Source organism: Dysidea avara, chromosome 11 (assembly GCF_963678975.1).
Source record: "Dysidea avara chromosome 11, odDysAvar1.4, whole genome shotgun sequence".
Lineage (NCBI taxonomy): Eukaryota > Metazoa > Porifera > Demospongiae > Dictyoceratida > Dysideidae > Dysidea > Dysidea avara.
The window spans coordinates 9,086,151-9,107,486 of NC_089282.1; the positions used below are offsets into that span (position 1 = coordinate 9,086,151).

At 39.5% G+C, this 21,336-nt stretch overlaps 2 protein-coding genes across 11 annotated transcripts in view; one reads left to right on the top strand and one right to left on the bottom strand.

The window, feature by feature from the left end:
• Positions 1–21,336, bottom strand: part of LOC136238643 (uncharacterized) — a 277,251-nt gene that overhangs the window by 163,208 nt on the left and 92,707 nt on the right. The gene's annotated exons all lie outside the window — the stretch shown is intronic.
• On the top strand, positions 1,537–13,641 carry LOC136237952 (uncharacterized). Of its 10 annotated transcripts, none has more exons than XR_010692678.1 (15): positions 1,543–1,689; positions 2,225–2,284; positions 6,439–6,495; positions 6,560–6,626; positions 6,687–6,820; positions 6,863–8,988; positions 9,042–9,101; positions 9,159–9,535; positions 9,579–9,740; positions 9,794–9,900; positions 9,959–11,027; positions 11,092–11,159; positions 12,181–12,359; positions 12,904–12,989; positions 13,043–13,641. XR_010692678.1 is itself a non-coding variant. In XM_066028235.1 (13 exons), the coding sequence occupies exons 5-13, from the start codon at positions 8,021–8,023 to the stop codon at positions 12,908–12,910; spliced, it is 2,997 nt and encodes a 998-aa protein (XP_065884307.1). In that variant the 5' UTR covers positions 1,537–1,689; positions 6,439–6,500; positions 6,560–6,626; positions 6,687–6,820; positions 6,863–8,020; the 3' UTR covers positions 12,911–13,641. The 10 variants fall into 10 exon arrangements, 2 of the variants coding, with proteins under 2 accessions (XP_065884307.1, XP_065884309.1); XR_010692677.1 differs by lacking the exon at positions 2,225–2,284 and adding an exon at positions 2,821–2,891; XR_010692674.1 differs by having other exon boundaries at positions 1,544–1,689; positions 6,439–6,500.

Consider the following 21,336-nt stretch of genomic DNA (forward strand, 5'->3'; position numbering starts at 1 on the left):
AAAGTGGGGGTCAAAATTTAACTGAGGCACTACATTGTTTCTGGTTTGATAAGGTGAGACCAAAAAAAAGGTCACAACCAGCTGACAATAGCTGCCCACCTCACCAACCACGCATTTATAGCTGATAATGTACATAAAAATCCTTAAATAGCTCACTACACACTGTTCTAATACTGTGACTGCTTTATTAGAGTGACTGCTCTATTATAATAGAGCATCTCGATCTTGGTATACTAATAATCTTTGGAGGGGGGTCAAGAGCCCCCTTTGACCCCCCCCCCCCCCCCCCATGATTCCAAATAGCTAATTTTACCATGGATACTACACAGGGCCGGAGCCCACGGTCCGGCCGGTCCACTTTTCAGCTACTTGAATTTGAAAAAAGATCGAGATACTCTAATAGAGCAGTCATCATAATATACTCTAATAGAACAGTCATCGCAATACTCTAATAGAGCATTCGGTATAGAAAATGGCCACTGTTCTACTTAGTCTAAGCCATTACATCTATGCTAATTGTCCTCAAATCACTCAAAAGTTCCAGTGAGTCATCTGCATCGTACTGGATTGGGCTAGTTGATCACACATTAGCAATTACAAATCCAATGGCTTCTGTATCTCAAAGAACTAGGCTTTCACTGAAATTTGAAAGTAAAATTAGCTATGAAATGGTACTTGTAAAAAATTACCAGGATATATCCTTAATGTTAACAAAAGGAGAAAGAGGCTTTGCAAGTAAAATAGCTTCCAGATGCCATTTCAGAGCATCTATAATCAAAAAAATTTCCTGGGGGGAGCATGCCCCCAGATCTCCCTAACTTGGTATGCTGTGTGTGCTTAGCACATACAGTTAAGTATCACATGATCTAAAAATCACATCAGGTCAATAAGTAGTATGACCTCCATTGCAGTCCATGGATGGCCGGACCACTTAAAATCTCTGGGCTCCGGCCCTGCTACATGAATCTTACAACTAGGGCCTTGTGAGAAGGTTTGGTATCTTCTGATGTCTGGCTAATTACCTATGTCCCTGTCCAGCTTAGCCCCTTTCAAAAAATCTACCCCTGGGTACTAGGTGATACAAATTATAGGTGTATAATTACTAGCTAGCTTACCACAACTGGATGCTGTCAGGAATTAGTGTGATACCAATTCTCAGCTATTTCGGATGCCGCACAGGCACCATGCTACAGCTGACTATTCACCATTTTGTCTTGCACGTCTACACTAAGGTTAATGGATCACGTGATCTTTTGAAAAGTACTTAAAAGTTCCCCTTATAAGGTATGGAGTTGCTTACTTAAAATTTCCCCGTAATATAAGTGGCGTTGCTTACTTAAAGTTATCCCGTAATAGATATGGAGTATTGCACGCGTGAAGCAACGGTTGCTAGGCGGACATGTTTCGGGACAACTTTGTATGGCGCATATAGACGATATGCGTACCGTAAATATTCTAATTCTCGCGTGACTCCTATGACGCAATAATACGGAATTTTGATAAGGCTTTTGTAAAAGGGAGCGAAAACTCCGCACCTGCGAATAATTAGGTATTATGGTCACCCGTGTTTCTCCGCGTACCAAAGTCAGGTATTAACCCTTCCTTGTGACCTTAGTGGTGACCTCAGGTGGTTGTTGGACTATTAGTGCTATTGAACAGGTGGCGATTTTCGCTGTTTCACTATGGAAGGTATGTAGTTTCACTCGTGTATGTGCACCTCAGTAGTGATCACGAAAGACTGTAGGCCTATTCCTCAGCCAGTGTGTCACGAGTGAATAGGGCCATAGATAGGGCTAACTTTAAAGATGTAGTGGTCTTAGCCTCATGGATGTACGGATTGTGAGCTTGTCACCTTGTGGGTTGTATAGGGTAATTAACTTACAGTGACTTTTGTTTAGCCAATTATACTCCTATCAATGTCATGCCCCACCCCCTGGTAGGATGGGGCTGGGGCTAATAAGCCTGTCAAAACCCCACTATGTCCCTACCTCGAAGAGGGGATTTATTTACCTAATATAATAATTTTTGGTTCGGCAAACTACTGCTGTCAGCCTCAGGGGTGGGGTAAGATGTAGATGTCAAATCCCCTTATGGGGACCCCCAGGGGCACTAGGCACATTACCTGCCTGCTTGTTAAATATTTCAGGTAAACTCACCATCTGGCTAAGAAAAGAGCAGTTCAATGTTGTACAATTTATTAAAACGGCACCTTGGCACCCCCTAGGGATATTTCGGAATCATGATATCACTCTACCTCTCAAGTACAGGCAGACTAAGGGATCAGGTAAGTCCTGGATTTGACAACTTCACGAAGCATATGCCCCACAATTTTATGTGCTACCATTACCTATGAACTGATGCAAAACTATATACGTAGGTAGATTCAGTGGTGTAGCCGGACTTTTTGCCATGCCAGGGCACTGGGTTGGCAAGCCATTCAACCGTGCAACACACATACACATGCCCATCTTCATATGGACATCATTACAGCATTTTAAAAATGTGTATGCATCACTATAATATACTTTACTGTATGCAGGGTGATTAGTGTACTTTAGAATGGTATGACTCATTTATAGGTTAACTAAATCACTTAGTCACCTACACATGTTCTCTTAGTAACCCGCCCTCAAGCAATTTTGTACATGATAATTATAACACAAAAGGCACACTGGAGTACTTGATAATACTGTAATACTCTTCTTCTCTGTGTTCTGCAAATAATTCTGAACAAATAGTAGACTAAGTGGCATATCTACTGTAGCTCTAGCCATTACATGTGGTAACCGGTCGAATAATTATTTTTGTGGATGCTGTTAGAACTTCAGGAAGAAACCGTTCCACTGTTCTGCATTGCTCTTTCACCCCACACTCATGCTCTGGTTATAAAGGTACGTACTTTAAACCATAGTCTAAATAAGTTAGACACCGCGACCAAGCGATTTAGTAACCCCTCAGGCCCTTAGTAGCGCCCTCACTGCACTCGGGACGCTACAACTTCAGGCCATCAGGTTTACTAAATTGCTTAGTTCCCTTGGTCTTGGTGTCTAACTATTATTTAACCTTACTCTAAGTGAATGCTAGCAAGCTATTGGCCTTCTTACTCCATGCATACATCTCTGTATGTGTCTTAATACCATATCAGACTAGGAAGAAACCTGAATTAAAGCACGAGGTACTTTTATTGTTGTATCACGTGATGACTATGCCCTGCCACTGCCATTAGAGTTGTCAGCTTAGAACAAAAAAAAGAAAACAGTTGTTGACTGAACAAGTATTCCGTGCCGTTTTAACTATCACTAAGTAGTATCTACGCAACTATTGCTTCAAATATCTTGCCTCTGATCTGAGTTTTGACCACACTGATAGTTACACAAGTTAATCCAAATGTTTAACTTAACTGTCGATCCCACTATACTGGAAGAATTAATACCAATCCTTGTTCTTCACTCCATGTCACAATGCTGCGTGGTTTTTTGTAATCACATGATCTCACTTCTATTTATTGCCTCCTATTATTTCTCCACAATGAGTGATATCCGCAATGACGTTTTTTGACGTTGCAATTACAAAATTTGATGTCATAATTGACAAAATGGCCATGTTAGTGTTGGGGCTTTAGAGACTTCGGCTCACAGTATTCGAAATGAATGTTGTCTGTATACTTTTACACATGGAACCACGAGATAATAAAGGTAAGAAGTAGTACACGTACTGTGACAGTGCAAAACAAACTCCAACAAGGAAAACAAACCAAAAATTTTAAAATCGCACATAAATAGGCTTATTTGAATTGCCTTATATACTATAAGTCTCACCTTCGCCCTTATTCGAATTTATAAATGCTATCATAGGGAAACACCATCTCGCCCAATACCTCCATGTACAAAGTCCCCACACTACAACGGCCATTTTGTTTTGTGACATCACAGATAATGCACGCTACGTCAAGAAACGTAATTGTGGATATCACTCATTGAGTTACTCATAGGGAAAATCCCTTGGATACCCCATCTCTGTCCATCAACTAGATGGAAAGAAAAACATCGGCGAAATAACACGGTTAGTATTGTGTAAGTTAAGCTACTGTATCACAATAATGGAGTAGCTAATTTTAATCCAGCCTATGTCTATAATTGCTCTGGGTGGCTGATGGTGAGGTAAATTAGTCTGATTCCAGGGCAATTCCCAGGCCAGGTTTGGCTACGCCACTGGGTAGATGGCTAGTTTTCAACAACGCATGTGTTGGTATACCTTTTTGTGGGATACTAGTTCTACTACTGGAAGTTAATAATTTGTACACACCTAAGTAGTGCATGGGTGGCCCGGTCAACTGGGTAGGTATGACAAATTTGCAGTGTATAGTATGTGCATGCATGCATACGTGGTATGTATGTTTGTGTGTGAGGCATTAGAAATGTACATAACTATTATGCCAGCAGCAAACAGAATGAGAAAGTGTATGACAAAATTGATGTTGACTAGCAGGTAGGAAAAGTTTTGTTCCTGGCTAACATGATTAGTTCTCTGGTGCAGCCTGTCACTTGGTTTCTGTCCTGGCATTTAACCAGTAGCCCATATAGTAAGTGCTACAGTAGTGTTGTGAGCCCTTGTGGCACCACTCAGGTGTAGAGGTGTACCAATACTCCGATTGGCTTTGGCTATGTTGGCCTTGTTTTTTTGCATATCATCATCAGATCGGTAACATGTGTAAACAAGCAGCAGATATAGATACACATAAACTATTATTTATGAGCACTCGTGTTCAAGTGATATCCTAGTAACACCTGTTGTCAACTGTTGATCAAAGCCCCACACTGTCACTTTATAGTTGAAGTTAGAGTGAAAATTGTAAGGGGAAGGGGTCTATGCTACCATATCAGGTCAGCTTTGTTACTGCATGTAATCCATTGTCAAAATTAACTGCTTAAACAGCTTACATGTACCTCTGCTAAGAATCCTTAATTTGTATAGACCTTTCCAAATGTATTGTGCCTCGTTGTCCTCCTATTTGTGTTGGGCTATTGAGTGCTACCAGAATAAAGGTACCTCTTACTGGCTCTCAGCTATTTCTTTGGTGCATTATGGCTTTTCACTTCACAAGGGTCAGTTTGTTGTGTTTCTGTTACGGTTTATTCCCACTTTATCTACCTTCTCATTATGTGTGTGTGGCTAAGATTTTCTGTGTTTCATGTTCACATGGTACCTTTGTGCCAACTTCTAAATTGTTATTTAAGGTGTGCCATATGAGTCTCCCTGGCAATCCCTTACAGGGAAGTTGTTGCATAATTGTTCTGCTGTTCTTGAAAAGTAGATCTTTGTTTGACTACAGGTTTTTAGTGGTCTATTAATGTGCGTGTTATTTAACAACTTTGTAGCAACCAGTTGGTCTTCCACTCTACTCACTTTCTCCAGTCTACACAGCCATATAACAGGGACTTGGTGTCAACCAGGGAAATAGCTCACCCAGCTCTAACATCAATGGGTACCTAGTGTTAGCTGGGGAAGCAAATTCCCAACTGTCCTTGTCTTGTTTAGCAGTGTTGGGGTCAGGGATTAGGGATCATAGAAAAAAAGCAAGGAAACAAGGGAGGGAGGTTGCCTACACCTGCAGATACACTAGTGAACATTTAATCCCTAATTTAGTCTTGGTCTTGGGGTATAGACTGGATTACGAATTAAATGTTCACTAGTGTATCTGCAGGTGTAGGTGACCTCCCTTGTTTCCTTACTTTTTTTTCTGTGATCCCTAATCGAAATTAAAATTTTTAATTTTTTCCTTAAACTTGTACACCCAAATACCATATCATTACAACTCGAGTGTGTGGGGTGTGTGTCCGTGTGTGGGTGTGTCCATGTGTGCATGTACATGTGACTGCATTTGTGTTTATGGTGTACTTTAATCAATCCGGTTCAGATCCTCGCCTTACTGGGATTACTATCTGGGTCAGTGATGCTGACCTGGTTCAATGCAAGCTAGTATAAATAGTTTTCCCCATACCTATTGTTCATGCAGTTGTTATGTAGGGCTAACTAACTGGTACCAACAAGGCTAAATGGTGCCAAAATACATAGCACTTGGTGGATACCTCTGTCAGTGATGGTATACACACTTGCCTATGGTCCCATTTGCAGTGATGTGCAAATAGTGGTGGCTTCAAGAGACAGGGTTGAGTCCAGAAATGTATGACAAAATATGTGGGTCCTTGACTTACTGATTTGTGTAAGTCAGAGGTCTGTAGTGGTTGGTGAGTAAGTGGTAATGGTAGCTACTTTATTTGAGTGCTGGTTGATGCTGACATTTGCTAACCACTATGGATACATTCTTTCACCTCACTATATTAAGGATGTCCCAAGGTGTCAGCCTTTCTAATGAAATGACATAATATTGTGAGTTGCACCACAAATAGTGAAATGCTCTTTCTCTTTTTACTATAGCTGTTAGTGAATACCATGTTGAAGTCATGCTACCACATGCAAACCTCTAAGAATTATGTAAGGTAAAAGCTGTAACACAGTTGTTTCCGTTGTATGTAACATTTAAATTGCAATATGGCAGGTCCCTATAGATGATCATGACAAGGACACATGACTTTCACGCTTCATCCATATACTGTACAGTGATGGTATGTATTTAGTGCATATGTCAGCAATACTACAGTTCTCTTCTTTCTCCTTATTTCTAGCGAATACATAAGAGACAATTTGCTGAATCATCAAGGAAGTTGAATGCTGTCTTTCTAAGAAGTGGCTAGGTGAAGAAGACTGGAATGAACTAACAACAATAGTTATTCATCTATCAAAGTTTTGTCCTACCTAGGTAAAAGAGGGGCTTAATTAGGTAAACGAGGGGCTTAATTAGGTAAACGAGGGGCTTAATTAGATAAAAATTCATGATCCATGATTTAGACTAAAGTTACATCATAGGGTGATGCATTTACTATGTAGTCACTATGAAATAGCAGCCAGTTTACTATGTGTTCACTTACAAACAAATTGTCTATTCATTTGTACCATTAGTGTAGTCTGTACCACCAGCCCTAGAGGTGGACGTCCAGACTACTTTTTTCCACCAGAGCAATTTACTTTGACTTGAGAGTTGACCAAATCCCCCTCTTTGCTGGCATGGGGTTAGACTGACAAAACTTTGATGGGTGCATTGTTATTCACTATAACTTTTTATGGTAATTTATTTTATGAATAGTTTGTATTGTTATTGTACATAAAACTAAAATTTACGGTAAAATTACAAAGAATGAATTTGGCGCGTTATTCGAGTGCAGAGAGTTGAGTTGCGGGTAATTGTCACATGTTTGTACCTATCGCGAGATATGGCCAACAATGCTACTGAGCTCGAGTCCAAGAGTGGAGATCAAGCGATTGTGGAGTGCTGTAAAGGTGTCATGTACTGACGTATATTTGTGCACACGATCATCGTGCTGCAGCTGGCATATAGTCAGCTGTTGTAGGTTTAGTAGTGCATTCCATGCCTCGAAAGCTACCCTGTAGCTAGACGTAGGACGTATACTGAATCACTGATGGTGTCGTGGTGAGCTGTTCTCTGAATTATTAGATCAAAGCTAATTGTATTCATGATTGCCAATGCCGAAGTCTATTAAGTGGATGTAAAAGGTGTAGCTAGAGAGCTTTAAGCTAGCTAGAAAGTTTTTCTAAGGGGAAGGAAACTAGCTTCAATTCCATGCACTTTGTACAAAAATTAATAGTTATGCTTGACTTAATATAAAAATGACAAGCTATTGAGGCATGGATCCAATGAGGCATGCTATAGCTATCACATTAGTTACCTAGATCAGATCATAGCTATATAAAACAATGCAAACAAAATTGCATAATAGTGTGCATGTCACCATGCAGTACTTTCAGAAGTGTGTACGTGAATAAATATTTACTGTAAGCTACAACATTATATTATGTGTGCCTTATAAATGCAGCTGACGTAGAAATCTTGGGTCGCTGCATATCATGCTACAGAAATAAGAGGAGTACTGAGTATTGCCGAATGATGAAACAGCATGAAGAAGCTGATGCTGATGTGTGCAATAGCTGTGATGACAAGCAGAACAACATCACAACATGTCGCCAGCAGCTGCGACATGACGGAAGCAATGCCACCTGTAAAAAAAAAGTTGACCGTTGCGAAGAACTGGGACTTCCTCAGTGTTGCTTAAACTTAGCAGGTCTCCACCTGGAATGTTATGCTTCAAACCCAGACAAATTGAAGACACCAAATGCAACTGGTTACATAATGCCGTATAATGAGGAAAAATGGGAAAAGTGGCTTCAACAGTTTACACTTCAAACACAGTGTGAATACACTGCCCGAAATGGCTCTAAAGCCAACATTAAAACAAGAGAAAAAGGTGTTATTAGAGTAAACAAAGGCCAGTTCTCCTATACATCATCATGGGTACATACATATAATTGCTTGCGTGGAGGCAAGGGAAAATTCAATCCACCAAGTCTAGATGTGGAGAAGAAATCACGTGCTTCAATTGGCTCTCGTCGTCTTGGCTGTCCAGCATGCATTCACATTAGACACCTTATAGTCAGCAAGGGGATGGAAATTTTAGAAATCAAAGTGCCATTGTTATGCGCACACTTGTCATCACACACTCCATCATCCATCAAAGATCAGCTTACAATGAAACCTCTAACTGAGATAGAGCAGAAGGTCACAGATTTGGTACTAGAGTGCTTCTTAAATCAAAGAGCTTTAAGAATGCTTCTGAATAGTTGGGTTGAGAAAGATCTTATACCAGCCCACATTGAAAGTGGAGTGCTGATTGAACCACCATCACAATTTAACAGAGCTTACTATCCCACAAAGGCTGACATCAGGGTAATGGTAACAAAAGTTATGACAAAACAACGCAATGGACTCTTTGATCAAGACGCAGTAATGGAGCTACTACAAAGCACTGCAGGTATAAAGCATTACTTCCGGCAATACAGCAAAGGCACTGCAAAGTATATGAATTAGTTTAATCTGATCAATATAGCTACAATATTTTATTTTATAGGCTTGAAAGCCATATAAGCAAAGCTGGGTCCCACATGAACAGTAAGAATCCCATTGAAAGGTATATAGATAATATTATAGAATGGTGTTATTTTTTATGTACTGTATGATATTATAGACATTCTGAATTGCTGGAAGAGGCAGATGAGGCAGTGTCAAAAGTTTTTGTGCCAGACGCTGATCAAGAAGAAATATGCTTTAATGAAGAACAGCCATTTTTATTAGTCCTCCAAACAAGGCAGCAAAGTAAATGGCTACAGCAGTATGGTAATACTATCACCTGTATGGATGCAACATACAAAACCTTACGATATGGGTTTCCCTGCTTTTTTGTTGTTGTAAAAACATCTCTTGGGATAGGGAGAGTAGTAGGGACCATCATCCCACAGTATGAAACTGAAGATCTAATAAGAGAAGGCTTAATGAAACTGGCAGAATGGAATCCATCATGGTGTCCGCAGTTCTTTATGACTGACAAGAGTACACAGGAACTAGGTATATCACCCGTGAACAGAATTGTTCTTACCTTTTATTTTAGGAGCTGTTAAGGATATACATCCAAATTGTGTCAGGCTTGTGTGTGATTTCCACACCCTTCAAGCTTTTGAACGATGGGTAAACAATTCCCACCATGGTGTATCACCTGAAGTGAAGCAGTCTGCAAAGAAAGCATTTAAAGAATTGATGTATTCCAGAACCGGTAAGTTCGTTTGTCTTTTTTTAGAATAGTATTTGTATTAGGATTGTGTATAGAAGAAGATCACGAAAAGGCCTTAGTAAAGATCACTACTTCCTCCTGGTACAAAGACAATGAAAAGTTACAGACATATCTGCAGAATGAATGGCTGAGTTGCAAGCCAGTAAGTTTTTTTACTGTATATACAGTGTACATAACAAACTATAATGTAAATTTCACAGCTTTGGTGCCATGTTTTCAGACAAAAGTTTCATGGAGAAGTAAACACCAATAACTACACAGAGTCATTTAACAATGTTTTGAAAAACCACTATTTTATCTTACGTAATGATAAGTCAGTCTTTTCCTTGATAAAACTCCTACTACAGCATGTCTTTCCTGAGCAAGAAAAGGAGTACATAGAGTTGTCAGCCAGGCAAGCTAGAGATCACCGACTTCCAAGGGAGCTTCTTCTTTCATTTTTACATAATCGTCCCAAGCCAGTCATAAGTGCCTGCCTATCAAGTATTGAAAAAGCCAAAGCTATCGACATCTCCACCATTACTGAAGTAGACAAAGTAAATGGCATTTACCAAATATGTTCAAAAAATGGTGAGTATTCAATTGACATTAAGGGTGGAAACTGCACATGCCCTTATTATACATTGCGCCAAATACCATGTAAACACATGTTCTGTATTTTTCAAAATTTCTGCTGGACTTGGAATGACCTTCCTCCATCATGCATACAGTGTCCTCACATGACTTTGGACAACGAAATTGACATGTACATTAATCAGGATGACTATCAACTAGCTGATCAGCAAGATGATGCACACAATCATGATAACTCATCAACCACAATGCATTCTTTAACCCCCATTCCACCTCATCAAACAGCTGGTTCAAAGTTACTCTGTTTGCAGAAACAGCTAAGAGATGAATTAGCAAAATGTACTGCAGCTGCGTTTATGATTAATGACATTGAGGTTCTAGAGACGTTAAAAGAGAAAGTACATGGCATACACCTAGAACTAGTTTCAGCTGCCTCGACATCACAAACAGAAGTAGGTCTATTTGCTATGAAGCAATTGATGAAAGAAGAGGTGTTGGACTCCAGAAAGAGATCAACAAAAATTTGTAGAGCAAATCGGGTGACAAAGAAGTACAGCAAAATGAAGAGGAAAACCAAAGGAGAGTGCCCAGTACTACCGAAAAGATCCAGACCAGTGCAAAGAGATGATCCACTCCAAGCAGCTGCACATGCTTCAGTTGGCCGTCCAAAAGGCAAGAAACATTCTGCAGTTACAGGTACAGTTCATATCTCAGTCACTGAGTTATCTTATTATCTATAAATTGTTTAATTAACAACTAGAAATGATGGATCATGGTGGTATATCACAAAGTGATAAATCACAGTTAACCAGTACCACAAGTGAACAGGTATCTATAGCCTTTGTAATGTAGCAGTATAAGTTATGTTGTACATAGGCATTACTTACAATTGATGGATGATAAATTCTCACATGCTAAGAAAGGTATAATATACATAGCTACATGCACATATTTCATATCAAGTTGTCATCTGAACTAAACGACTGAGATTGCATAAGCTTACTTCAATATTTTACAGAGTTTACATTTTATATACTAGAAGTGATATTGCTGCAAGTCTCCTATACACAGCTGTTGATCAGCTGTTTAACATCCATTATACCACTTTGACACCTCAGATCAAACGAAATCACTCACATATTGTCCTGACCACAGGGCGATATCGCCCTAACCTTACCTGTGGTTAGGACGATATCATATTATAGCCCTGACCACAATGCCTTTTATGCTGAGGCAACTAAAAAGCATCAGTTCCCTTCGATTCTCTATATTTATTGGGTTTCTTAAAGTTTTGCATTGTGGGCTTGAGTTTATTTAGCATATAGGCTTATAGCATTCTCTTCACGGAAAAATAATCAAATGAGTCATCATCACATAGTTTAACTACTACACACCACTAAATAATTCTTTGTGCAGTTTAGGGGTTGGTTCTCAAAACAGCACATTTCAACCATACGTAACCTCTACTCTTCAGCACTTACTCTAGTACCTTAGACTATTTCCTTAACTGGATTACTTGGCTAGAAATGGTACCACTAAAACCAGAAATATCCACAATCATTTCTTTTTTGAATAGCACAGCCCAAAATTCAAACCCACAATAAATATCTACATAGCTTTGTAGTGGTGAATGTAGTTTTGTTTCTTCACATAATATTAGGTGAACATACCAAAGTGGTATATTACTTTTACCATGGCCACTCCTGATATATATGCCCACGCCCTCGGGCATATATATATCCTTGTGGCCATGGTAAAACTATTAAATGTAAATATATCACACAAAGTATTTACAATGGTTGCATATGCTTTAGCTGATTTTGCATATAAATGTACATACTTATTGCAGGAAAAAAACGACAAGGATGTGGTCAGTGTGAGGCATGTACAAAGGCAGACTGTGGAAAGTGTCGTTATTGCCTTGATAAAAAGAAATTTGGTGGAAAGGAGAGACTTAAACAACGTTGTGTTCATAGAAAGTGTAGGAAAATTCACATTAGGGAAAACAAACTTTCAGAAAGCAGAAAGGTATGTATGTATTATGCAACTGTTTGAGCTAGATATAATCGGATTCGTATACAAACTTTTAGTCTTGAGTCTCTTGACCAACTTGTCCATAACAGGCAAATTACGTGCATACATACATATTTCATCCAAGTACATGCCAGTACTTCATGTTGTCAATATATCACGCATATCAGCATAAATGTAAATGTAGCCATGCAAACATTATAAGCGTAGCCATGTTACACATTAATATGTACGTATTCCAATTGGAGTGCATATAATGTGCTAAATTATTGTTATGTGCCTCTTAAATGATGTGGGACTAAAGTTAAGGTTAAGACAAAAATCTGCAAAATTTGTTCACTAGTTAGCTATAATGAGTTTATTCGTAGCAGTATGAGTCTACCTATCACTTGACATACTCATTCGCCAATGTAACTTTACCCCTAAATCTTACAGTGAATTCTATGTGTACAGCTATACATAAACATGAATCATGTTTCCAAACTATTGAGACTAAGACATAGCTATAGACTTACAATGCTATGGGCGTATCTTTGTATAGACACTGAACTCAGTGGAACAACACGTCGAAGCATCAATCAAGTCATTACACACAATTACAAGTCAAATACTGTGTACATCAAACAGGCAAGTTATAAATGTCAGAATAATAACATACTGATTACATAAAGTAACTGTAGGGAAATAAATCCTGTCAAGCTGTCACTATCTGCTAGCAGTATTTTCAGTTACCGTCTTATGTTGGCAAGTACTTTGAGACTAGACATCACAGAAGACCAGTGTAGGGAAATTTCAGTTACGCCACCTAGTCCATCAACTTTCTCCATCCAGCTGTTACTATCTGAGCAGAATAGGTCTCTAGATAGGATCATTGGTGATGGTAATTGTCTTTTCAGATCATTCTCAAAGGAGCTTTTTGGGGATGAGAAACACCATACAAACCTACGGGGGATTATAATGGAGTTTATATCAAACAATTCGGACACTTTCAAACAATTTTTATCAGACAGCTCAGAAAATATTATTCAACACTGTAAAACAGTAAGCAGAGTAGGCACCTTTGCTACACAAGTAGAGATTTATGCTTTCTCTTATTTTCTACACCTACCAATTTACATGTACAGTATGGTTGGATTGGCTTCATCTTGGAAATGGCTCCAGTACCAGCCAAAGAACACAGTGAAGTATAATCCCCTACATTCCAATTTGCCATTGCCATCCCCAAGCAATTACCACATTGAACTGTGCCATACCAATGGGAACCACTTTGATCGTGTAATACCAATAAGTCAGTTATTCAAATCAGTATCGGACTCATCATATGACCAATACATAAAAGATTATCCAGCATTATCAGGGACAGAAAACAAAGAAAACATTATTGAACTGTAAACACATATACACAAACTGTAGCTTGGTATCTCAGACATTGTAACATCTGCTCACGTTTCATATATACATTATATCATACAGTTTGATAGCATTAAGCAGACCATCAACTAGTTATAAATACACTCGAAACTGTAATACATAATTCCACGATGTAATGCTGTCTCATATAATTATAACAAGTCAAAGTGTACTGTATCTTTGAACTAGTTGGACATCAAAGCCATGAGTAAACCAAATTCCATGATTTGATATGCAAGTGAAACCTCAAGTGGCACCTTTTAATGCCATGCTAAACAGCTAAAAGTGGTACATATAATAATGATATCAAGATAATAAACTTGAAACCGTTGATCTATATGGCAATCCCTGGATCGGAGCTCGTTAACTTATTACATTGCAGTAAAGTGGACAAAGTTTTAAGACACACACAATTATTAACTTTTTGGGATACTTCAAACTTTACTTGGTGGTACTCATTTGTTCTAAAACTGTTACTACAAGCACAATGTGGGTGAAAGTATAAATCATAGCCCACCCATGTTTCTAAGTGCGATACGGAGGTATTTTTCCTAATACCATACCATTCTTCAAAAAAATGCAACACCACCCACCCACAATTATATGCATGCACACAACCACAGTCACCCATGCACGTGCACATATACGTATACACACACACACACTACACAATACAAAAAACCCAGTTGACTGGGCTACCCTTGCACTACTTAGGTGTGTACAGGTTATTAAACCCCAGTAGTGGGAATAGTACTCCACAAAAACACATGTGCTTGCAACTTTGAAGTTAGTTGTAAAAATGTCTAGCTAGCTGTTCTCTTATTGTACATGCATATCTAGCACACAAATGCTGTGTTGTAGTTGTGTACTTATAAACCACACACTCCGCAGATTGGACACCAAGTTATGACTGTCACTCTAAGGTGGTTAGAGGCATTTGCAACTAGTGACTAGTGTAAGTACCGTAGATTCCCTAAAAATTTGGCAGAAATAAATTAATTCTGGCCAAACAATTAGGAAAAAAATGTACCAGCCCGGTGCTATTGTCGAATTTTTAAGGATCTATCCCTAATACAGTCTACACGCTTCATAGCTATGTTATTTGCGATCTGCTAACTGGTTACTTTCTGGATTTATTTCTACAGGGACCAACAGGAACGCCTTGTGGCGGAACTGACGATACTGGCTGCAGCACTATATACCGTGATTGCCTACATTATCCAGGAGAGATCAATGTCATTACTGCATCGCTTTTGTATACAGTCACTCGACACTAATAATAATAGAAACCACAATCAATATTATTAAACTAACTATCTCGTAATAATTAATTAAATCTCGCTAGCTCCCAGTTGGTGCATGAAGTGTTCCATGACTAAACAGAGTGTTATATCTGAGGATGTATCATGTTTGTGGGCTCTAGGAGAGATGTTATTCTGTGAACAGAAACGAAGATCGTTTTGTGGTAGCCGTGATGTTACACGATGATATCGTTGGGCACGTTCGTTCCGTGAACAATTTTACACTTTGTGCTTAGGCAGTTCATCCAGCATTGAGGTAGCATAATATGTGAGATCACTGGAAATCCTTAGTACTAAAGAAACCTTCGTCAATTAGTACTCCAAGTGCCAAAAAATTAGCACGCTTGTAATAGAAACTTTCTTTCCGCTTGCCGAAATTTAGAGCACATTGCGTTCAAAGCACGGGGAGTGCCGAATATTTAGAGATGCCGAAATTTTAGGGAATCTACAGTATACTGTTTATGCATCTACAATTTGTACCCCAAGTACAAGCTAAACAGGTGGAGTTTACAAATAAAATGCTCCACAGGTGTGGATGGCCATACTTTTTTCACTTTGAGTCATTGTTTCTCATCACCACCTGCATCATCCTGACAACTCATTCCCATTGTATAAATTCACACAAGCCGCCACTTCGACACATGTGTTCTTTACACTGCTGTGATGCCATAGGTACTGGCTACCGCTAACCCGGCTTGACGTTTTCGATCACTGCCGTTTCCCAGCTGTGCAAGATCCGAGTCTAACGTGAAAGGAAGCGGTGTGAGCTTCGATTTTTTCAAAACTTCGGCAAAAGCACATTCAGTCTCTCCGTGATTATTTTAAATTGTGTAACATTGTCACTACAACATATAACCCAATCCCACAATGACTCCACCTATATGCCCATATAAAATGCATACATTTTTAGAGACCCTTGGATCTTTGTGGATTTTAAACACCTCGCTTTGCTCGGTTTAAAAATCCACAAAGATCCTTGTGCTAGGTCTCTAACCTACACTTAGGGAAGGTTTTCAAATTATAGAATGCTCAATACTTTTGTCATCACTTTTCCCCGGAAATCTGAAGCCATAGCAACTTCTTACCAGACCATGCCTTAGGTTGCAACCCGCCTATAGAAACCACTTTTTCAAGGTGGGGACATAGTGGGGCTTAGACAAGCTTCTCAGCCCCAATACTGGGGAATATAACACTAGACTTTATCAAATCTCCTGTACTACCCCACCCTAGGGCATGACATTGATAGGTGCATAATTGACTGATTATAATAAAAAAGTCAATACTGTAAGTTAATTAATTAACCCTATACAAACCATGAAGTGAAAAGCTCACAATGCATGCTACACGAGGCTAAGAATTCAATCACAATAAAAACTACCTAGATTACAAATATTTTTCAAAACTGTACATCAAGAGTGCCCACCGTCAATCCCTTCCCAATGGAAAGATCTACCAGACTATATCACCCAAGACGATTCATTACACCAAACTCATCCACTTATTTGCACCAAAAAGTTTTTATTAAAGGATTGGAACAATCTACCATCTAATAAACAACATTAACTCTTTTTCAGCGGAACTTTATACAGCACTGTGTCGAACTAAACAACATCATTGTAACTACATCCTGTGATTGCACTAATTAATTTCTTTTCTTGAGTACATCAATTGTGCTGTCTGCTCAGTAATGATTAAATAAAAATAAATAAAAAAGACCACTACATCTTTAAAGTTAGCCCTATTCACTCGTGACACACTGGCTGAGGAATAGGCCTACAGTCCTTCGTGATCACTACTGAGGTGCACATACACGAGTGAAACTACATACCTTCCATAGTGAAACAGCGAAAATCGCCACCTGTTCAATAGCACTAATAGTCCAACAACCACCTGAGGTCACCACTAAGGTCACAAGGAAGGGTTAATACCTGACTTTGGTACGCGGAGAAACACGGGTGACCATAATACCTAATTATTCGCAGGTGCGGAGTTTTCGCTCCCTTTTACAAAAGCCTTTTGATAATGGCCGGACGTGGTGAACTGTATCGTTCATGGACTGTGGATCAGCTCAAGGCTTTTTTACGAGAGAGACGGGTTCCTCTCTCTGGAAACAAAGAGCAATTAGTTAGGAAGGTCTTGGATATCGTTGAAACGGATGAGTTAGAAGGGCAAATCCAGGCAGTGCCATTTCAACGTCTTGAGTATCCTTCGCCTCCTGAGTTTTCTGAGCTTTCAAATGATGTGACTTGGACTACAGATGACTTTCCACTGGTTTCAGATAACAGTGTTTCCACTTACCTAAAACACAAAGATGGATATACGAAGAACTTTCGAACAGGTATTCGTTTATGCCAGTGTGGACACTTGTTTAGCTTAGAAAAGGCCAAGTGCAATGATTTTACATATGTCAAGGCAAAATGCAGACCCACCATGAGGCAAGTTCCATCTTCCTACTGCCTATTCATTAAGTTAGATGCCACTCAAACTCCTGTTGCTGGTAACTGTAAATGTCCTGCTGGCAGCACTCAAAGCTGTGTGCACATTGCTGCATTACTGATAATGTTATCAGAGATCACACCACAGGCATGCACGAGTGTGAGATGTGCATGGTCCCGGCCTTCTCAAGGTGGGAAACCATCTTTTTCTGCTGACCTGGATTTTGGAAAATCATCATCAACTGGTTATTTTCCATACACTGGTGCCTTGGCACCTTTAGATGGCTTACTACAAGGACTGGAAGATGCTGGTTGTGATACTGGTATTCAGTATTACTTTACTCAGGAATCAGACAGGAGCCAACAAGCGTTTCCATCACCGAGTGCCAATCCAGCATTAATAGACCCTCTGGACAAATTATGCGAGATATGTGCTGATCGTGAAGTTAATGTAAGAGATTTGGTTGAGTCATTAAAGCCCACTGCAGATGATGTGCAGCTGATACAGAATATGAGTGTTGGTCAGCGAAATAATCCGCTCTGGTTAGATGCAAGGCAATGGCGAGTTACATCTAGTAATTTTGGGAGAGTATGCAACAGAGAATTTCGACACTCCTATCCTCCATCCTTAATAAAAACTGTCTTAGGTGACTATGGAACTCCACATTCAGCAGCATTACAGTGGGGATGTGACCATGAGTGCAATGCTATACAGCAATACATGGTTGCAACTGGTACCCAAGTTGAAGAGTGTGGTGTTTTCTTAAGTGTTGAGCATCCTTTTCTAGCCACATCTCCTGATGGTATCATTTTGCTTGGCAATGAAGAATTTAGCATCATAGAAGTGAAGTGTCCGTATAAACATCGTGACAGCTCCATTGAAAAGGCATGTGAGGATCCATCATTTTGCTTAAGCATTGTTGATGGTTGTCAAACAAGGTTAAAGCGATCACATGATTATTATTTTCAAATTATAGGCCAGCTTGCACTTTCTGGTGCAAAGTTTTGTGATTTTATTGTCTGGACAAAAGTGGACCTGCACACCGAAAGGATTGTACCGGATAATGATTTGTGGAGTGAAATGAAAGAAAAACTCACTCACTTCTACATGACAACTTTGGGTATCGAAATTTTGTCTAGGTTGTATAGTATGTAATCAATTATTTTTGTGATAATTTAAATTTGGGTGCTGTATTTAAAAAGCTAGTCAATTTACATTAGTACACTATAACTACTTTATAAGTTTTTCTTTTAAATTACACAACGCACATACTACCACTACCATGTCATCAACTATCTTTCTGTTTGTACGGTTACATAATGTTTCAGTAAATATCTTGTACTCTTTTATCCTTCTGATTGCGTTTTCCACCCTTATTCGCACACTGGCAATGCTTCGAGATTGTCTGGCCTCTTGAGCTGCAAGTGTGCCTTCATTCAAAAAGCTTGGTATTGTCAAGAAACACCTTTTCTGGGCAAACAAGTCACGTGCATTGTAGCCCTTATCAGCCAAAATTCTTTGCCCTGGTTTCAGATTTTCCAATATTCCACTGTGTTCAATGGTGAATCTGTCACTGCTATTGCCTGAGAAACCTGCAGAAACATAAACGAAGACACCTGTAAAAGTATCAACAGCAACCAAGTACTTGACGGTTGTGTGACTTTTATAATCACTATAAGATGACTTCTGCGTTGCCAGGTTGCTTGGTCTCTGAATGAAAATTTCAGTGCCATCAATTATAGCTACTGAGTTTGGCAACAGATCATATGGCGCTACAGATGGACCAATGCATGTCTGTGGCCATTGTATAAGCCTTTTAAACTGAGCACTCAGAAGAGGAATCCAGTGGTTTAAAATACGTGAAATAGAGCTTTGATCAACATTGAAGCGACACGCCAAGTCGCTTTGTGAATGATTTTGCCGGAGCCGCATCAAAACAAGTAGAAGCTTTTGGGTTGGTGAAAGCATTTCACTTGTCGTTTGCTTTCGCAACATCGGCTGTAACCAGCGATCAATGCAGTCAAAAAGCTTACGTGATATTCCAGTGTACATATTCACTTGACCATCACTGAGCAAGGTAACATCAAGTCTCTGTATATGAGTATTAAGATATTGAATATGCTCCTTAAGCTTCATATTTTCTAAACGTAACTCTTCATTCTCCTTCATTAGATTCTCCACATTGTAGTCAACTCTTAATTCATGATTTGCCACTTGTAAGACTGGTAGATCTGGCCCTCTGTGTTCAGTGTGTGAAGCAGTTTGGCTCAGTTGGAAATCATTCCGTTCACACTGTTGTTGTGAGTGCTGATCAGTTGGTGAGTTGTCAAACTCCTCACTGTGCTGCTCTAAGTCCACAGTTGTGTCATTGCACCGTAGTGTAAGTTGACCAGATTGTGTACTATCAGACTCCTCGCTGAGCTGCTGTGCATCCTCAGTTGTGTTAATGCATTGTAGTGTGAGTTTACCAGATTGTGTACTCTCACTGAGCTGCTGTGTATTCTCAGTTGTGTTAGTGCATTGAAGTGTGAGTTGACCAGATTGTGTATCATCAGACTCCTCGCTGACCTGCTGTGTGTGTAGATTACTGTCAGCTATCAGTTGTGTAAGCTGGCCACTGTTATGTGTCTCTGTGTTTATTTGTGTGAGTTGGCCACTGTGATTTGTTTGTGCATTGTGTTGCGTGAGTTGGCCAGCTTGTAAATTGTTAAACTCATCACCGGGCTGATACTCTTGTGAACTGTATGGTTGCTCACTGTGCTGTTTTGCTTGAGAAGCTCTTCTTCTTCTTCTGGTAGTTTTCTCTGGTGGAGACTTCCTCTCCAATGTCCTTCTCTTTTTTGGTGCAGAACTAGTTACAGGATAGTTCCTTGGTCTTTTAAAATTAATTGGAAGAACGTCACTTTCATCTCTGGTAGGTCCTTTACAATCTGCATAATGTATGTTGCAAATTACAGCTTCCTTAGAAGGCTGCCACTTAGTTTGCCATCCACCTTGCCTGGTAAGATTGATCTTTTCGATGACAACTTGTTTGACATGATCGGGCATACTATGAATACTGTGCAACGTTAAATACTGAGGCTTAGGACAACCATGATTTCGTGCCAATGGACAGCCACAAAGCCGATTTCCAGCGATATCTTCCGGGCATTTCCCCTTTTTATTGGTACAACCCCAAACACAGCACAGGCGTCTTGACATATTCTTCTAATCGTATGTTAGGTAGCTCTCAAGAAATGCTCCTTCAATACGTGACACCGTTGAGATTTCAAGAAATACATTAATTACGAATTCTCGTAAAATTTTCTACGGCTATTAGAACACGCATATCAGAATGAAGGTAACAAGATTTATTGACTAAGCGCTGGGTATAGTGGCACTGGGAAGCGGAGCTGGTTTCGAAATAGAGGATCTTATCATTGGCTTTGTGAAATAGGTGGTTAATTAAATTTCGATACATTATTCAGACCTCTCAACCTGGAAGCAGATCTGGTCGTGAGAAAGCCAGCCACCCACCCCCATGCAGCTGTGAAGCCTACCATCTTTATGATGGGGCTCATGCACATACATTTGTTTTAACAAAAAAAAATTGTTTAAAAGGCACAACTAGCTAGCTATGTGAGTGCAATACTGCTGTTTACCGCAGCTTATAATATCTCTATGCTACAGTGTACGATAAGAACCTACTATCTTTGCTCCATCGTTGGATCACGTGATGCAATTCTTTCAACTTATGATGGACTAGTTCAGCATTCGTCGTCGAAATCACCTCATTTCTTGAGTAATCAGTATCCAGCAGTGGATTCGGTTTTCAGCACAGATTCTCC